Below are 12,095 nucleotides of genomic sequence, written 5' to 3'. Positions count from 1 at the left end.
ACGCGTGAATTTCGGAATGCATCAATCGACGGATCCGCGTGCGGCGCGCCAAGTCGACATGCGCGCACGCACTTCAGCTGAAAAGGATTATTGAAATGATTCCTGTTCCGAGAAGGCGCATTAGGTATGCAAGTGGTACACCTTCGCGCTCGTATAGTTGGAGAAACATTACTACAGTTAGACATTTTATTTTTTTTTTTCTTTCCCATTTCGAAAGAAGTAGGAAAAAGAAAAAAAGCTTTGACTTGCACACAATGGGACGCGCGCTGTGCGTGTGACGCGCGCGTTTTATGGATTATTGAAAAGCCGAGTGGAACTCGAGCTTGACAATTACCGACATAAATCGTCCTCTCCGGTACGGCGACGTCGCACGTCGCGATAAAAATGATGGCTAATTACCGCGACATGCGTTTCCGAATCGGGAGATACGCAAATCGCGGTATATTCCGCGCGGCCGTTCGAATGATCAACGGCAAAATGCCGTCGACGACTTTCCGCGTGCACAATAAACGCCGAGAGCTGGATTGCGAGCGGATCGTAGAGCAGCCTCGCGGCGTCAAATAAAAAGAGCGCGCGATTATGCACATTAGGCACGCGCGCACCGCGGGAAACAATGACGCCTCGCGTGCTTGAGCCGTGCATCAGAGGATTTCTCCGATGCAAATGGGCAAACGAGTGCCGCGCGCGCGCGGACATTGTCGCGGCGCTCGCGGCAATTATCTCGCGCGCAGCCTACAATGACGATGATGAGAGAGCGGCGACGCGCGCGCAGCCAAGGTAAATGAGGCTACGCACCAGCTATAATTGTTACACATTAGGATTACTTGAGTATTCCACGAGCGTTGCTTTTTCGGCTCTGTTTGCTAATGCGACCGATTGTACTTTGCTCTGCAAGTGTGCGTGTGCGAGATGACTCTTATTCTCTTGTACGCGCTCGCTCTTTCTTCTGACTCGATATTGTTATTGCACCTTGGTCGTTGATTGACGGATCGCGGACAACGAATCCCAATTTTTGATCTCCAAGTGTTTACGTTGTAAACGTTTGTTGAGTTTGTGAACTTCGACGCGCGTGGAAGGTCAAGATGGATCGACAACATACACGACATTCAATTGTTGAAATAATGAAAATGTGCTTTTATTAAACAAACAATTGTATAGATCTGTATAATTTTTGCACTTAAAAACAGGCTGCTTACGGCAAATACCATTAAAGTTTATTTCAAAGCCACCTGATTATAAATGTATGTTTCTAAAATAATAAAACAAATATAGATTACGATAAAGAAAATTCAGTGAATAATAATTTAACGAATTTCATCTATTTAGAGTTAAAAAAATTGAGTCGTTGAAAAGACGTGTGTACTTTTTAGTTCAAAAATGGGTTTATCGAGGATAAACTGAGCTCATGTACTCACTGATTGCTCTGATCATAACTTTAGTGTATAAAATCTATAATACCAATGTTTCGGGAATGTAATAAATTTCCCTTATCAAGGCTGTAAAAAATATACAACAACCACAATCATTTAAGAATATAATCAAAATCAACAAAGACAAATACCACAATATTATTAATTGCAACAATATTCACCTAAAACACTCAAATCATCCACCATTTCTCATCCGATTACACAAATGACAAATTGTCATTACCTTATTGAGTGTCTCAGTTTATTCTTTATAAAACCATTTCTTAACTAAGCTGTTCGCGAGTAGTTCGAAAGAGCTAGAAGTTTTAAACTTGTACACTTTGATTATACATTACAATTATACGAAGCAAGATTAACAAATTCATTATCGATTTTGTAGAGATCTTTCTAAAAATTTCAAATTTTACAAAATATACATGCATAATTTATCAATAATCTGTCATGAATCAGGCAAAAAAGATTTTTTTCTTCATACGTCACTTAAAATTACTTGCATATTCAAGATTAAAATATCAGTACAAATCTTCCGATGAGAAAAATAACGCATCTGCCGTCTCTTTTATCTCCCCTTATCTCGGATCAACGTTCTCGCAACTTTTGTTTCTAAGCCTAATTACAAATATTGATAATTTTTTGCCATTAATACGTCAATGTAACTCGAATACATTTCTTGGAGACTTTGTGATTTCTTCGTTTTTCTTTTTACAATTACTACATGTATATAAACAACGAGATTCGAGAACATCGACGGCAATATACTCGATACAATTAGATTACATTACACAATTGGCTATGTATAATAAAGATAAAAATAAAAATGGACTCTATAAAGAATTAGTTGAATAATGAATCAGACATTCAATGCGCTCGTGTGTGTGTGTGTGTGTGTGTGTGTGTGTGTGCGCGCGCGCGCGCGCGTGTATATCATCGCGGCATTCCTACTTACAGAATTTTAGTGTGATGTTCTGTTACGGTTCACCAGTCAAGTTTAATCAACAACAATTTTTCCAACATACCTATAATTACTATCAGACTATCGTTTCCTCATTTATTCTTGAATCTCGATTGCATGATTTCTTGTTTTCTTTTGTGATGATTTGCCTACGGACTTTCATATGTGCAATAATACAATTAATTAAATAATATTGAATTAGGATCCTCATCCTCTAGCTGTTTTATATGTTTCAATACGTCTTTCTTCGTAATGACTCCTAACAGACGCCTGAAAGAATAAAGCATATTAAATTTTATTGCAGTGTATTGACAATAATTACGATACGTAAGACACTGTCATGAATGTGCGGGATAGAAATGAGATATCGATCATGAAACTCATAATTACGTCGATAAGTCAGGGAACGAAAGCAAGACCCGATATTTTTATCAATAAAATAAAAAAATCACATTTAATGTTGATATTCTTCAAATTATTTGGCTATTAATATGAATTAATTCTTACCCATTATGCGTAACAAGGACTTGTCGCAAACCCAGCTTCCTAAACATATCGACGACAGTTTCCATGGGCGTTTGATCCGTAATAGTAATTGGCGCCATATCTAATATTTTTTTCAATTTCAACGGTGGATGACTGTATGTCTGAATATTATTTCCACTGGTGAAGATAACAAGCGACTGTCGATTGATTCCCTCGAGCATGCGCTTGGCATTAGCGAGTGCGAGATTCAAGTCCCTCCTTAGAACAAAACCAACGAGATATTGCGACTCCTTGGATACGATAACCGGAAATCCATTATGCTCGGTCTCTTTTAGTAGATTTTCAACGTCCTCCGCGGTCATCGAGTCTTGAGTAAGTACATGTAGTGTTTCGTTGCGCCTGCGAAGCAAAAAGAAAAAAAAGATCAAGTCGTTTACGTAACAAGTCCATAGAGAGCTGTCCGATAATTTTACATTAGTTTATTTATTCAACTCACTTGGGTTGCATAACGTCAGCCGCGAGAGTCGTGTGTTGGAATTCGTCCTTGCTGTCGAGGAAAGGATAACCGTTCAACCCAATATGCGCGTCGTAGATTCCTTGTTTGCCTAAAGCATCGCCGACCCATTTGCTCGCCATTGCAGCAGCCATCAAAGGTACAATATATCTAACTCCACCAGTCAACTCGAACATGATGACAACAAGAGATACTGTCATTCTTGTAACGCCTCCTAGTACTGCGGCAGCGCCAACGATCGCGTAAAGTCCTGGTGTAATGCACCCGTCTTCCGTCGAACATTCTTCACCGAACATCCAGATGTGTGGATAAGTGAATGCCAAGTGTTCCATGCCAATGCCAACCAAACGACCGACTATTGCCCCCATGCACAATGATGGAATGAAAAGACCACAAGGGACTTTCATACCAAACGTGAATATTGTCATTAGGAATTTGAAAATAAATGCCAGGATCAACAAGTAAATTGAATTTGCGTCGACGAAACTTCGCTGATAATTGCTGTATATAAAAAAAATAATTAAACAAATTTCTCAAAAATCAAATCTAGAATATTTCTGAAAAAATAATTCTATTTTACTGACCATAACATATTAGTGTCAGCTGCTCCACATTTCCTAAACAGTAAGTAAATCAATTGACTGGTGCTCATTCTTGTATAAGGATTTGGGAATGCAATGACCGCAGTAAGAACAGTCACCACTAATACTTCGGTTACTGGGTATTGTCCAAGTTTAGATGACTTGCGATAACGACACCAACGATAATTAGCTTTGATAAATAGAGTTCCAATAATTCCCTTTAAATTAAGCAAGATTGTCTCAATTAAAAGTCTTGTTGATGAAATAGTATATTACTTAGATAAGTGTACCCACTCCAATGATACCAAGAATTATGAATGGAATAAGCTCAAAGAATATCCAAGGATTATTATATTCAACGAAAAATAGAACGGAGTGCTTGTTGCCGAACGGGTTGATTGATCTCAAAACAAAAGCTGCTACCAGAGCACAGAAGAAAGACCTCCATAGTGTTTTCAATGGGAAATAATAACTGACCTATAAGACGTCAAAAAGGTTCATTGGTATTTATAACTTTTCAAGATCTATTTCGTATTTATATATACCTCTTCCAAACTGAAAAGTACACCACCGATAGGCGCACCAAAAGCCACCGACACACCAGCAGCGGCAGCAGCCGATAATATTTCCCTCTTTTTCGCTTCGTTCCTACCATACTTGGGGAATAAATACGACAAAATATTACCGATACAGCAAGCAATATGGACCATTGGGCCCTCTTTGCCGAGATTCAGACCCGCCGACACAGACAATATCAGGCCTACTGACTTTATGATCAAGGTCCATTTGCCGAGATAACCACGGATGATGAATCCGCTTAAAATTGTTTTAATCTATAAAGTGAATTTTTTAATTAAACGTATGTTTCGATATTGTCAACGAGAAATTGGAAATTCACCTCAGGAATACCAGATCCGCAAGCATAAGGAGCAAACATTCGTACGAGAGAGGCTGAAAGGGAGGCAAACAATAGTGCCCACACAATGTAAAATAGATACGAAAGAATGTAAGCGCCAGCTCCTTCTTTCGCGTTACTAAATACTTCAGGCCACGTCCTCCACTAAAATACATCAAAGTAAATATAAAAATAAAAGATTAAACGTTTGGCGATTCGCCATTTGCTTGTCAGTAATCGACACATACCTGCGAGCAATTATCACCGTCAAAAGAAGTTTCAGTGTACGACCAGCAACATTGCTCCTTGTTCAGCCAGAAAGCTTGTGGGCAAATACCATACTTGAGATCGGTCATCCATGACGCACCAATATCTATGACACCGGCAACCACGCCAGTTATAAGACCAACTATAAGGACGCAAAGCCATCCCGACCATGCGTCATGAGCTCCTTTGATCAAATCCCATATCGAATCGTGTTTCTTTTTCAAGATGTAGCGATGGTGCATACGATCTCTGGCGATGTCTCTCTGCCAGTCGATCGTGTGAAAATCGTCGTATTGGCCGATTCCCGGGATATCATCCGAGTCTACTGAAACTATCGTTAAATATTTGTTTATGTGAACTGTCAACAGTAGGTTGATAGGGTATAATGATGATTTACAATGTGAGGTAGCATCGTCCATTCTGATACTTCGTTCGTAATATGATTGAGTGTTATCAGTTTGATGAGAAGATCCTTGATGCTTTCCATCTAGTATATCTTCATCACTACTCAAACTGCCACCTCTGCTTCCCATAGCCATCCGATAGTTTGGATTGTCAATGCTTGTTTCTATGCCATTCCCCTTCTGCAATTTTTTATTTTCATTATTTTTACTAATATAAAGTTGCTTATTTCTTTGTATTTTTAGCTATAGGTGTTAATCGTTGATGATAGTTTCGATCTCGTTCTGTTAAGCTTGCTTTACTTGTTACTGACCTTACCTCTTAAGAATATTAATTTAGACAATACAAAGATACAATATAAAAAGATATAAGTGATAAAAATTTAGAAAATATTTTGTTTAAATATTTTAATTACAAAAGAAATAAAATTAATTTTGTTCATGCATCTTAGTTATAAAAGAAGGAAACACCTATGGGATTGTCTACCTTAGCATCAACCGAATTGTAGGTTGTGAGAGGATTGGCATGTAATCTGTTCATAGAACTTGATGGTGGTGTACCCTTCAGTGGAAACTTCTCCATGGCATCGTGCTGATCTGTTTTACACACATTAAAACATACATGCTCACATTACTTACTCTTATCACTGAGTATGAAACTCATTTGCACGGATTGTGTTTGCACAAGACCTCTGAAGATTTTTCAATGCAAAACACACAGTAACACAAGAGTTAAAGCTTAATATTACACAAATATAGCTGTATGCAACTTCCACACTAAGCATTTTGCATGATATAGTTTCAAGTAAATTCTTACCTGCTCTTTTAAAAAACATTTCTAGTAGACATAAGAGTAATGAAGCAAATGAACATCAAAGTGTTTTTATACGTAGAATTGCAAATAAGTAATGCATATAATTGGACAGTCTGACATAAGCATTAGCATACAGATCAAAAGTAGAATAGATTATACTGAGATGCAATAAAGGCTCCTAACATAAGGTAGATATTTACATCAGCAATGCATTATAGTTCAAAGCTTCTGCTGTACACAATTCACGTGATGATGTCCAATCGAACAAACTTTCCTCTAATATTGATAGAGGTATGTGATAAGTAATCATATATCACTTACCTTGTACGCAAGAATTTCATGAAAAATTATCCATCAGAGCAAATAAGTAACTCCGAAAGAGAGGAGAGAGAGAGAGAGAGAGAGACAGAGAGAGAGAGAGAGAGAGAGAGAGAGAGAGATGCGTCGTAAAAGCATAGCATAGCGAATAACATTACAAAGGTGCGTAAGCAATATGTACCTGCTGTTCACTGGCCACTGCTGCAGTAGCGTTTTGACAAGGCGTTCGAATACTGTTCGAATAACATCTTAGCCCATACTTTTACTTACCATTGTTTCTTTTTTCTTTACTCCTTATTCGTCGTCAGTTCTCCGTACGACGATGAAATTATTGCAGACGAAAAATTGGCTCGGATGGCATTGAGAGGTGGTGGTGGATGACGTTTAATTGCAACGAACAAACAGACTGCACATTTGTACAAATACGACGTCGTCCATAACCGCGCAAATACTCACAATCATCTGGTATTCCATTGCTATTGCGCAAGTCCTCCTTTACAATGCAACGACACAACGAGTCCTTAGGCTACGTTCACATATCATAACAGAGTTGTATGCAACCGAGCAGACTACCGAAACACTTTTGACATTGATTTGACTTGCTTTGTTTGCAATAATTAATTAACTGAGAACGTTATCAACGTTTTAATTGAAGTACTTTACCACAAATCAATTAACTGAGATTAACATCGATCAGTAAAGCAAGCAAGTAAGTACTAGGCGTGCTACAGTATTTACATGTTGACATTGTAAATAATTAAAAACATATGACTTGAGCAACCAACGTTCTGCCTAGACAAACTATCACTTAGTTACTTAATTAGTTACTAAGTCGAACCAATTTTGAATTAATTTCTATAAATCGACCTCGATCGTTAAGTGTTTATTGTTTTGTCAAAGGTTATATGCACGTATGTAAAGATAATATAAAATCATTTGTTATAAAATCAGAATGGAGGAAAAACCAAATAGACGGGAAATCTTAGAAAAATCTGTAGAATCAAAAAAAAAGAAATGGACTGAAACTGAAAAGAAAACGTTACTCAAAGGACTTCAAGCTTATGGACCAGATGATATTTGTAAATTGAAACAGATATTGCCAAATAAATCCTCGCTTGCTATTCAACAAATGATTGAGAAATACAGAGCTATGGCTGATTTAGGAAAGAAAGATATAAATTCTCCATTAGATATATGGTTACGCAGTGGATTGTTTAACAAAGAACATCAATTAGTTCCTGAAGCACTGTTATTCATCAGCTTGTTTGAAGATCATCCTCCTCCAGAAGAGACTGCAGGTTTCGATCTCAAGTAACTGTTGAATATGAAAAAAGGGCACATTTGTTTAATTAATATAATATTAACTTTGCCTATATTTTGATTATTTTACAGGCAAGCATATAACCTTTTGTATGAAGCAACAAAAGGACAAATAACTTCCAGTATATCTAGAAAAACAGGAGAAATGTTTAGGGATTTAATATTAACCTTGGATAAAGAAATTTGGCCTTCAAATGAATCTGAAACAACTGACTATTTGGTGACTAAGTTAACCAGTGGTGAAGCAGAAAGAACATACAGGAGAAAACGAAGACATGAAAATAGTTAATTATTTTATAAATATCAAAACTTTTGTACAGATGATTTTTTTGAGAACCAATTAATAAATATACAATATTTTGTTATAAACCATCTTTTATTTTTGTATCTTTCATTCAATTTATTTACATGAATCAAGTCATTTTTGAGATTTCAAGAGCGACATATTTATACTAACATTTAATTGAATTGAGTGTCCATGTCCTTGTTTAGGTACAAATTTTTCGTCAACAGGTCTTCATATGTCAACAAAATTTTTCATTACACATAATTGGTCAAAACATTCAAAAAATTACATTCATAATCTAAACAATAGAATATTACAATCTCAAAGTGTAATATTCTTTTTGTGAGACATTGGATTTTCAAGTGTAAAAAAATATGCTAATCTGACTATAAATAAAAATAGATCGTAAATTACGTACTGCACAATTGTACAGTCAACAACATTAGTTTTCAAAAATACCTCATTGATTTAAAAATACATCATTGAAATGAACAATAAAGAAAGTTAATGAGAATTACTGTTTCTATTGATTATTTACACTTGTATGTTTTTCATTCAATACCTCATATTAACTGAATACTCTGATTACAATCCTGTAATAAAATATAACTAAGGATAACATAGCAATTATAAAAGATTTGAAAAATGATTTATCTGTGTTTTATCTTACTGAATGTTAATAATAACTTGGAATATACTGACTCATGAATCTAATAAAATATAAACTATAGCGCCTCAATCACCTCTGATTCAAATTCACTATTATTTTGAATTTGCAATTAAAATAAATTGAACAATTAATATAATCACTCTTATCAACAAATTTCACAATATAATAATAATTTCATAAAATTTTGTATACCTAACTACACTAACTTTAATTAATTTTTCAATATCTCCCAGGCTTCATCTTCAAGTTTAGAATTCCAATTTGAATTGGTTTTATCTGTTTCAAGATTAACTAATGGATCTTGGTTCATTTTCTTTTCCTTCAACCTTTTAGTTGCAGCTGATGATGGTTTAGTGTCAGCAGTTTCTTTTGGTTGCGAGCTAGAATTCCAATCCCAGTCTGAATTGTAAGATGTTGGAGATGATACCCCAGATTTACTATTAATAAAAATTAATTTTTTGATTATATTCTATAAATGTAAGCAGAAAATAGTTTCCTTTTATTAGTTACTTTTGATTTGATCCAGACAATGATGACCTTTCATCCGGATACTTTTTGTAGTCAGAATTGTTTTGATAAGAACTAGCTGAATCTTGATAGTTGCCATGTGAATTGTAGTAGCTTTGTTCAGTAGTATTACTTCCACTGATATCTCCCCAACCTCTCCTTCCTAATTCACCAACCTGAAGATTTTACGTATTTCTTAATCAATGTTGCATCAAATTAGTGATTAGCATTTCTAATAAGAAGCATTTTATTAAGAAAAATGAAAAATAACAATAAAAAGTATCATAGAATCAGATTCTACCTTAGCAGCTAAATTGCCAACTTGATTTCCTACATCTTCTAAAAGAGTACCTTCTCGTACCTATTACGGTTAAAATAAAAAAAAAAACGGGAAATAAAAATAATAAAAAATCTACTTAAATTAAAATAATCAAAACTAAAACAACTGAACAAACCTTTTCACCTACATGAGTAGACATTTCAGATACCTTTTGTGTGGCTATTCCTCCAATTTTAATAGCATTTTCAGTGGCTTTGCTGGCTACTTTAGTAGCTGTAGATGAGAACAAAGACCATCCCTGCAAAGATACCTAAATTGGTTTTCATATTAAATGATTTTTATTTATTTTAATAAATATTTAAACGAACACTAGCAAGGGAAGATAAAGCAGTGTCAACAAATTCTTGCGATGTGCTCTTTGATATTGGAGTTGCTTGATAACCAAATCCACCATATTTGCCACCCTGGCTTGGAGGTAAATGACTAAAAAAGTATTAAAGTTGTTAATTATTGCAATATTTTTGAGATACCAATAATAAATATCATTCTTACTCCGGGCGAGAAGCATTTTCATTCTGTTTCCTTGTGAAAAAATCTTCTGTCTGTGATTTAAATTCTGGAGTATTAAAGTTGTGGTTTTGATATGATGATGACGATCCCGAATTGTTCTGATAGGAAGAACTACTATAACTATCTCTTTTACTGTCGACATAAGTTGGAGTATAATCCTTGGCAGTTGAAGATGTAGGACTCCAAGAACCACCATTAGCCAATGTATTTATCTGTGATAAAATAAAGCATTTAAGATCAACAATCAAGTGGAAATTCAAGCAAGATAACATACTGCATAACATAATTAAATCAACCTTGTCTCTATATAAAGCAGCTGCTTTGGTGTTATATTTCTGGGTAATAGACATTGAATCATCCCAGTCAGGTTGAGATTCAAAGAAAACTCTAGCATTTCTGTTGCCTCCAATTTTCATTTTTTCCAACTCAATATCTTTCCATTTATCCATGGAAATGGAGCGAACAAATGACAAGTGTACTCCAAGTCCTCTGTGCTTACCAGAGCACTCCAAACATATCCAGATCCCATAAGTGACAGAGACCCATTGCGGGTTATGTGCCCCACATTCAAAGCATCTCTAAATCAAATGGAAAAAAAGCTAAAGTCAGCAATGACTTCATGAACTTCTTTCTACATCTGGAATAAAACATCTATCAATTGACACGCTTACGTTGTTCTCATCGTGAGGTTTTAGGTCAGCTAAGGCACGGCGAGTTCGTGGACTGGCCATTTTTATATTCTTTGAAAATATTCCTATTGTTAAATTCCTTCGAAGTGAATGATAAAAAGGGACACTATACAATAGCCATAGATAAATTTTGTTGTCTGTAATTTAACTTATCAGTTCTCCAGCTGGCACCTGCACCATACACTACTCTAACACCACACTCGTTTTACGACGACGTGACTGCCACGCGAAACGTTTCCCACTGTCATGTGCATTAACCTCTTCTGTCTTAATTTTTTTCATTCAAAAAAATTACTTGTCGCCGTCAGCTTCGCATCGATTTTTATTCGGAAGATTACTACTTATCTTTTATTTATGATGTTTGGGCTTAAATTTGATCTCAACAATATTAGTTTAACTCTTGAATATTACATGATCAACAATTTTTTAATCCGTTTATTAACTTTACCTTTTTTACTTCGAATTATTAAAACAACGAATTTCATTAAGACATATTTATTTTTAAAGATTATAAAAAGAAAAAAACATTCTTCGCCTTTTTTTGTTTGGAAGACAAATTTTTCATGTAATGTAATTAAACTTTCCTTCGACTGTATTTGCCACAAATGTGAGTTTTAATAAGATGGTGTAAATTAGGACGTGGACAAGACAACTTATGATTGTTGCTAGATAGCCAAACATTATTAGACTCGTTATAAAAAATATTTTTAAATATATCGACTATTATACAAATTTACCGTGATGCCAAGTTCGTTAAAAATCAATTAATCAATCAATTTTAAAATCAATTTAATCAATTATCTGATATTTAAAAGTAGCTATTTTGCTAACTTGACAAAGAGTAAGTTCCATTGTGAATTAAGCTTAAAGATTCCTATAACATCAGGAAGCAACAGTTTCCCCATCATCGATTGCTTCAAAATCAAATAAGTAATCAATTTCGCGTGATGAAAGTGTAGTGAAAAGCAGTGTATAATCCAACAATTAATAAGAAACTACGGAAAATGACATAACAATGCATTTAGTTGAAAAAAGCTACAAGAAAAATATTTGACAAATTGCTTCAAAAAATAGATGTGCGCGCGCAGCTTCGCTACGATTGGCATGCGCGAGAG

The 12,095-nt window shown here is 35.2% G+C and overlaps 3 protein-coding genes across 8 annotated transcripts; 1 reads left to right on the top strand and 2 right to left on the bottom strand.

Moving 5' to 3' along the window:
• Positions 1-1,117: 1,117 nt before the first annotated feature.
• On the bottom strand, positions 1,118-7,067 carry LOC131663905 (H(+)/Cl(-) exchange transporter 5). Of its 2 annotated transcripts, XM_058934663.1 has the most exons (11): positions 6,929-7,065; positions 6,014-6,123; positions 5,523-5,709; positions 5,107-5,456; positions 4,862-5,023; positions 4,509-4,796; positions 4,258-4,440; positions 3,967-4,181; positions 3,365-3,883; positions 2,890-3,267; positions 1,118-2,652 (listed from the first exon to the last, which is right to left on the bottom strand). In XM_058934663.1, the coding sequence occupies exons 2-11, from the start codon at positions 6,107-6,109 to the stop codon at positions 2,562-2,564; spliced, it is 2,469 nt and encodes an 822-aa protein (XP_058790646.1). In that variant the 5' UTR covers positions 6,110-6,123; positions 6,929-7,065; the 3' UTR covers positions 1,118-2,561. The 2 variants fall into 2 exon arrangements, with proteins under 2 accessions (XP_058790646.1, XP_058790647.1); XM_058934664.1 differs by lacking the exon at positions 6,014-6,123 and having other exon boundaries at positions 6,929-7,067.
• A 158-nt stretch (positions 7,068-7,225) lies between these two features.
• Positions 7,226-8,347, top strand: LOC131663907 (uncharacterized). The gene is made up of 3 exons (XM_058934670.1): positions 7,226-7,367; positions 7,610-7,969; positions 8,051-8,347. Exons 2-3 carry the CDS (start codon positions 7,611-7,613, stop codon positions 8,265-8,267), a joined length of 576 nt encoding a protein of 191 aa, XP_058790653.1. The 5' UTR covers positions 7,226-7,367; position 7,610; the 3' UTR covers positions 8,268-8,347.
• A 388-nt stretch (positions 8,348-8,735) lies between these two features.
• Positions 8,736-11,775, bottom strand: LOC131663906 (ADP-ribosylation factor GTPase-activating protein 1). 5 transcript variants are annotated; one of them, XR_009301894.1, is made up of 10 exons: positions 10,963-11,774; positions 10,588-10,869; positions 10,274-10,503; positions 10,090-10,204; positions 9,897-10,031; positions 9,743-9,802; positions 9,445-9,617; positions 9,127-9,371; positions 8,935-9,023; positions 8,736-8,857 (listed from the first exon to the last, which is right to left on the bottom strand). XR_009301894.1 is itself a non-coding variant. In XM_058934665.1 (8 exons), exons 1-8 carry the CDS (start codon positions 11,020-11,022, stop codon positions 9,146-9,148), a joined length of 1,281 nt encoding a protein of 426 aa, XP_058790648.1. In that variant the 5' UTR covers positions 11,023-11,772; the 3' UTR covers positions 9,123-9,145. The 5 variants fall into 5 exon arrangements, 4 of the variants coding, with proteins under 4 accessions (XP_058790648.1, XP_058790649.1, XP_058790651.1 ...); XM_058934665.1 differs by lacking the exons at positions 8,736-8,857; positions 8,935-9,023 and having other exon boundaries at positions 9,123-9,371; positions 10,963-11,772; XM_058934666.1 differs by lacking the exons at positions 8,736-8,857; positions 8,935-9,023 and having other exon boundaries at positions 9,123-9,371; positions 9,897-10,019; positions 10,963-11,764.
• Positions 11,776-12,095: the final 320 nt, after the last annotated feature.

This window comes from Phymastichus coffea, unplaced genomic scaffold (genome assembly GCF_024137745.1).
Source record: "Phymastichus coffea isolate CEN01 unplaced genomic scaffold, Cenicafe_Pcof_1.1 PCOF00039, whole genome shotgun sequence".
In the NCBI taxonomy this organism is placed as follows: Eukaryota; Metazoa; Arthropoda; class Insecta; order Hymenoptera; family Eulophidae; genus Phymastichus; species Phymastichus coffea.
The sequence above is the reverse complement of the archived record's forward strand: the minus strand, read 5'-3'. Positions and strand labels throughout refer to the sequence as shown.

What these genes read in the sequence shown, in the direction of transcription:
- LOC131663906 (XM_058934665.1), bottom strand. Translation starts at nt 11,022, where the DNA reads ATGGCCAGTCCACGAACTCGCCGTGCCTTAGCTGACCTAAAACCTCAC. An exon ending in CTTTATCTTCCCTTGCTAGT is followed by an intron (nt 10,032 to 10,089) that starts GTTCGTTTAAAT and finishes AAACCAATTTAG; the next exon opens with GTATCTTTGCAGGGATGGTC. An exon ending in CTACTCATGTAGGTGAAAAG is followed by an intron (nt 9,803 to 9,896) that starts GTTTGTTCAGTT and finishes TAACCGTAATAG; the next exon opens with GTACGAGAAGGTACTCTTTT.
- LOC131663907 (XM_058934670.1), top strand. Translation starts at nt 7,611, where the DNA reads ATGGAGGAAAAACCAAATAGACGGGAAATCTTAGAAAAATCTGTAGAA. An exon ending in ACTGCAGGTTTCGATCTCAA is followed by an intron (nt 7,970 to 8,050) that starts GTAACTGTTGAA and finishes ATTATTTTACAG; the next exon opens with GCAAGCATATAACCTTTTGT.
- LOC131663905 (XM_058934663.1), bottom strand. Translation starts at nt 6,109, where the DNA reads ATGGAGAAGTTTCCACTGAAGGGTACACCACCATCAAGTTCTATGAAC. An exon ending in ACAATTCGGTTGATGCTAAG is followed by an intron (nt 5,710 to 6,013) that starts GTAGACAATCCC and finishes AAAAAATTGCAG; the next exon opens with AAGGGGAATGGCATAGAAAC. An exon ending in GGACGATGCTACCTCACATT is followed by an intron (nt 5,457 to 5,522) that starts GTAAATCATCAT and finishes ATTTAACGATAG; the next exon opens with TTTCAGTAGACTCGGATGAT.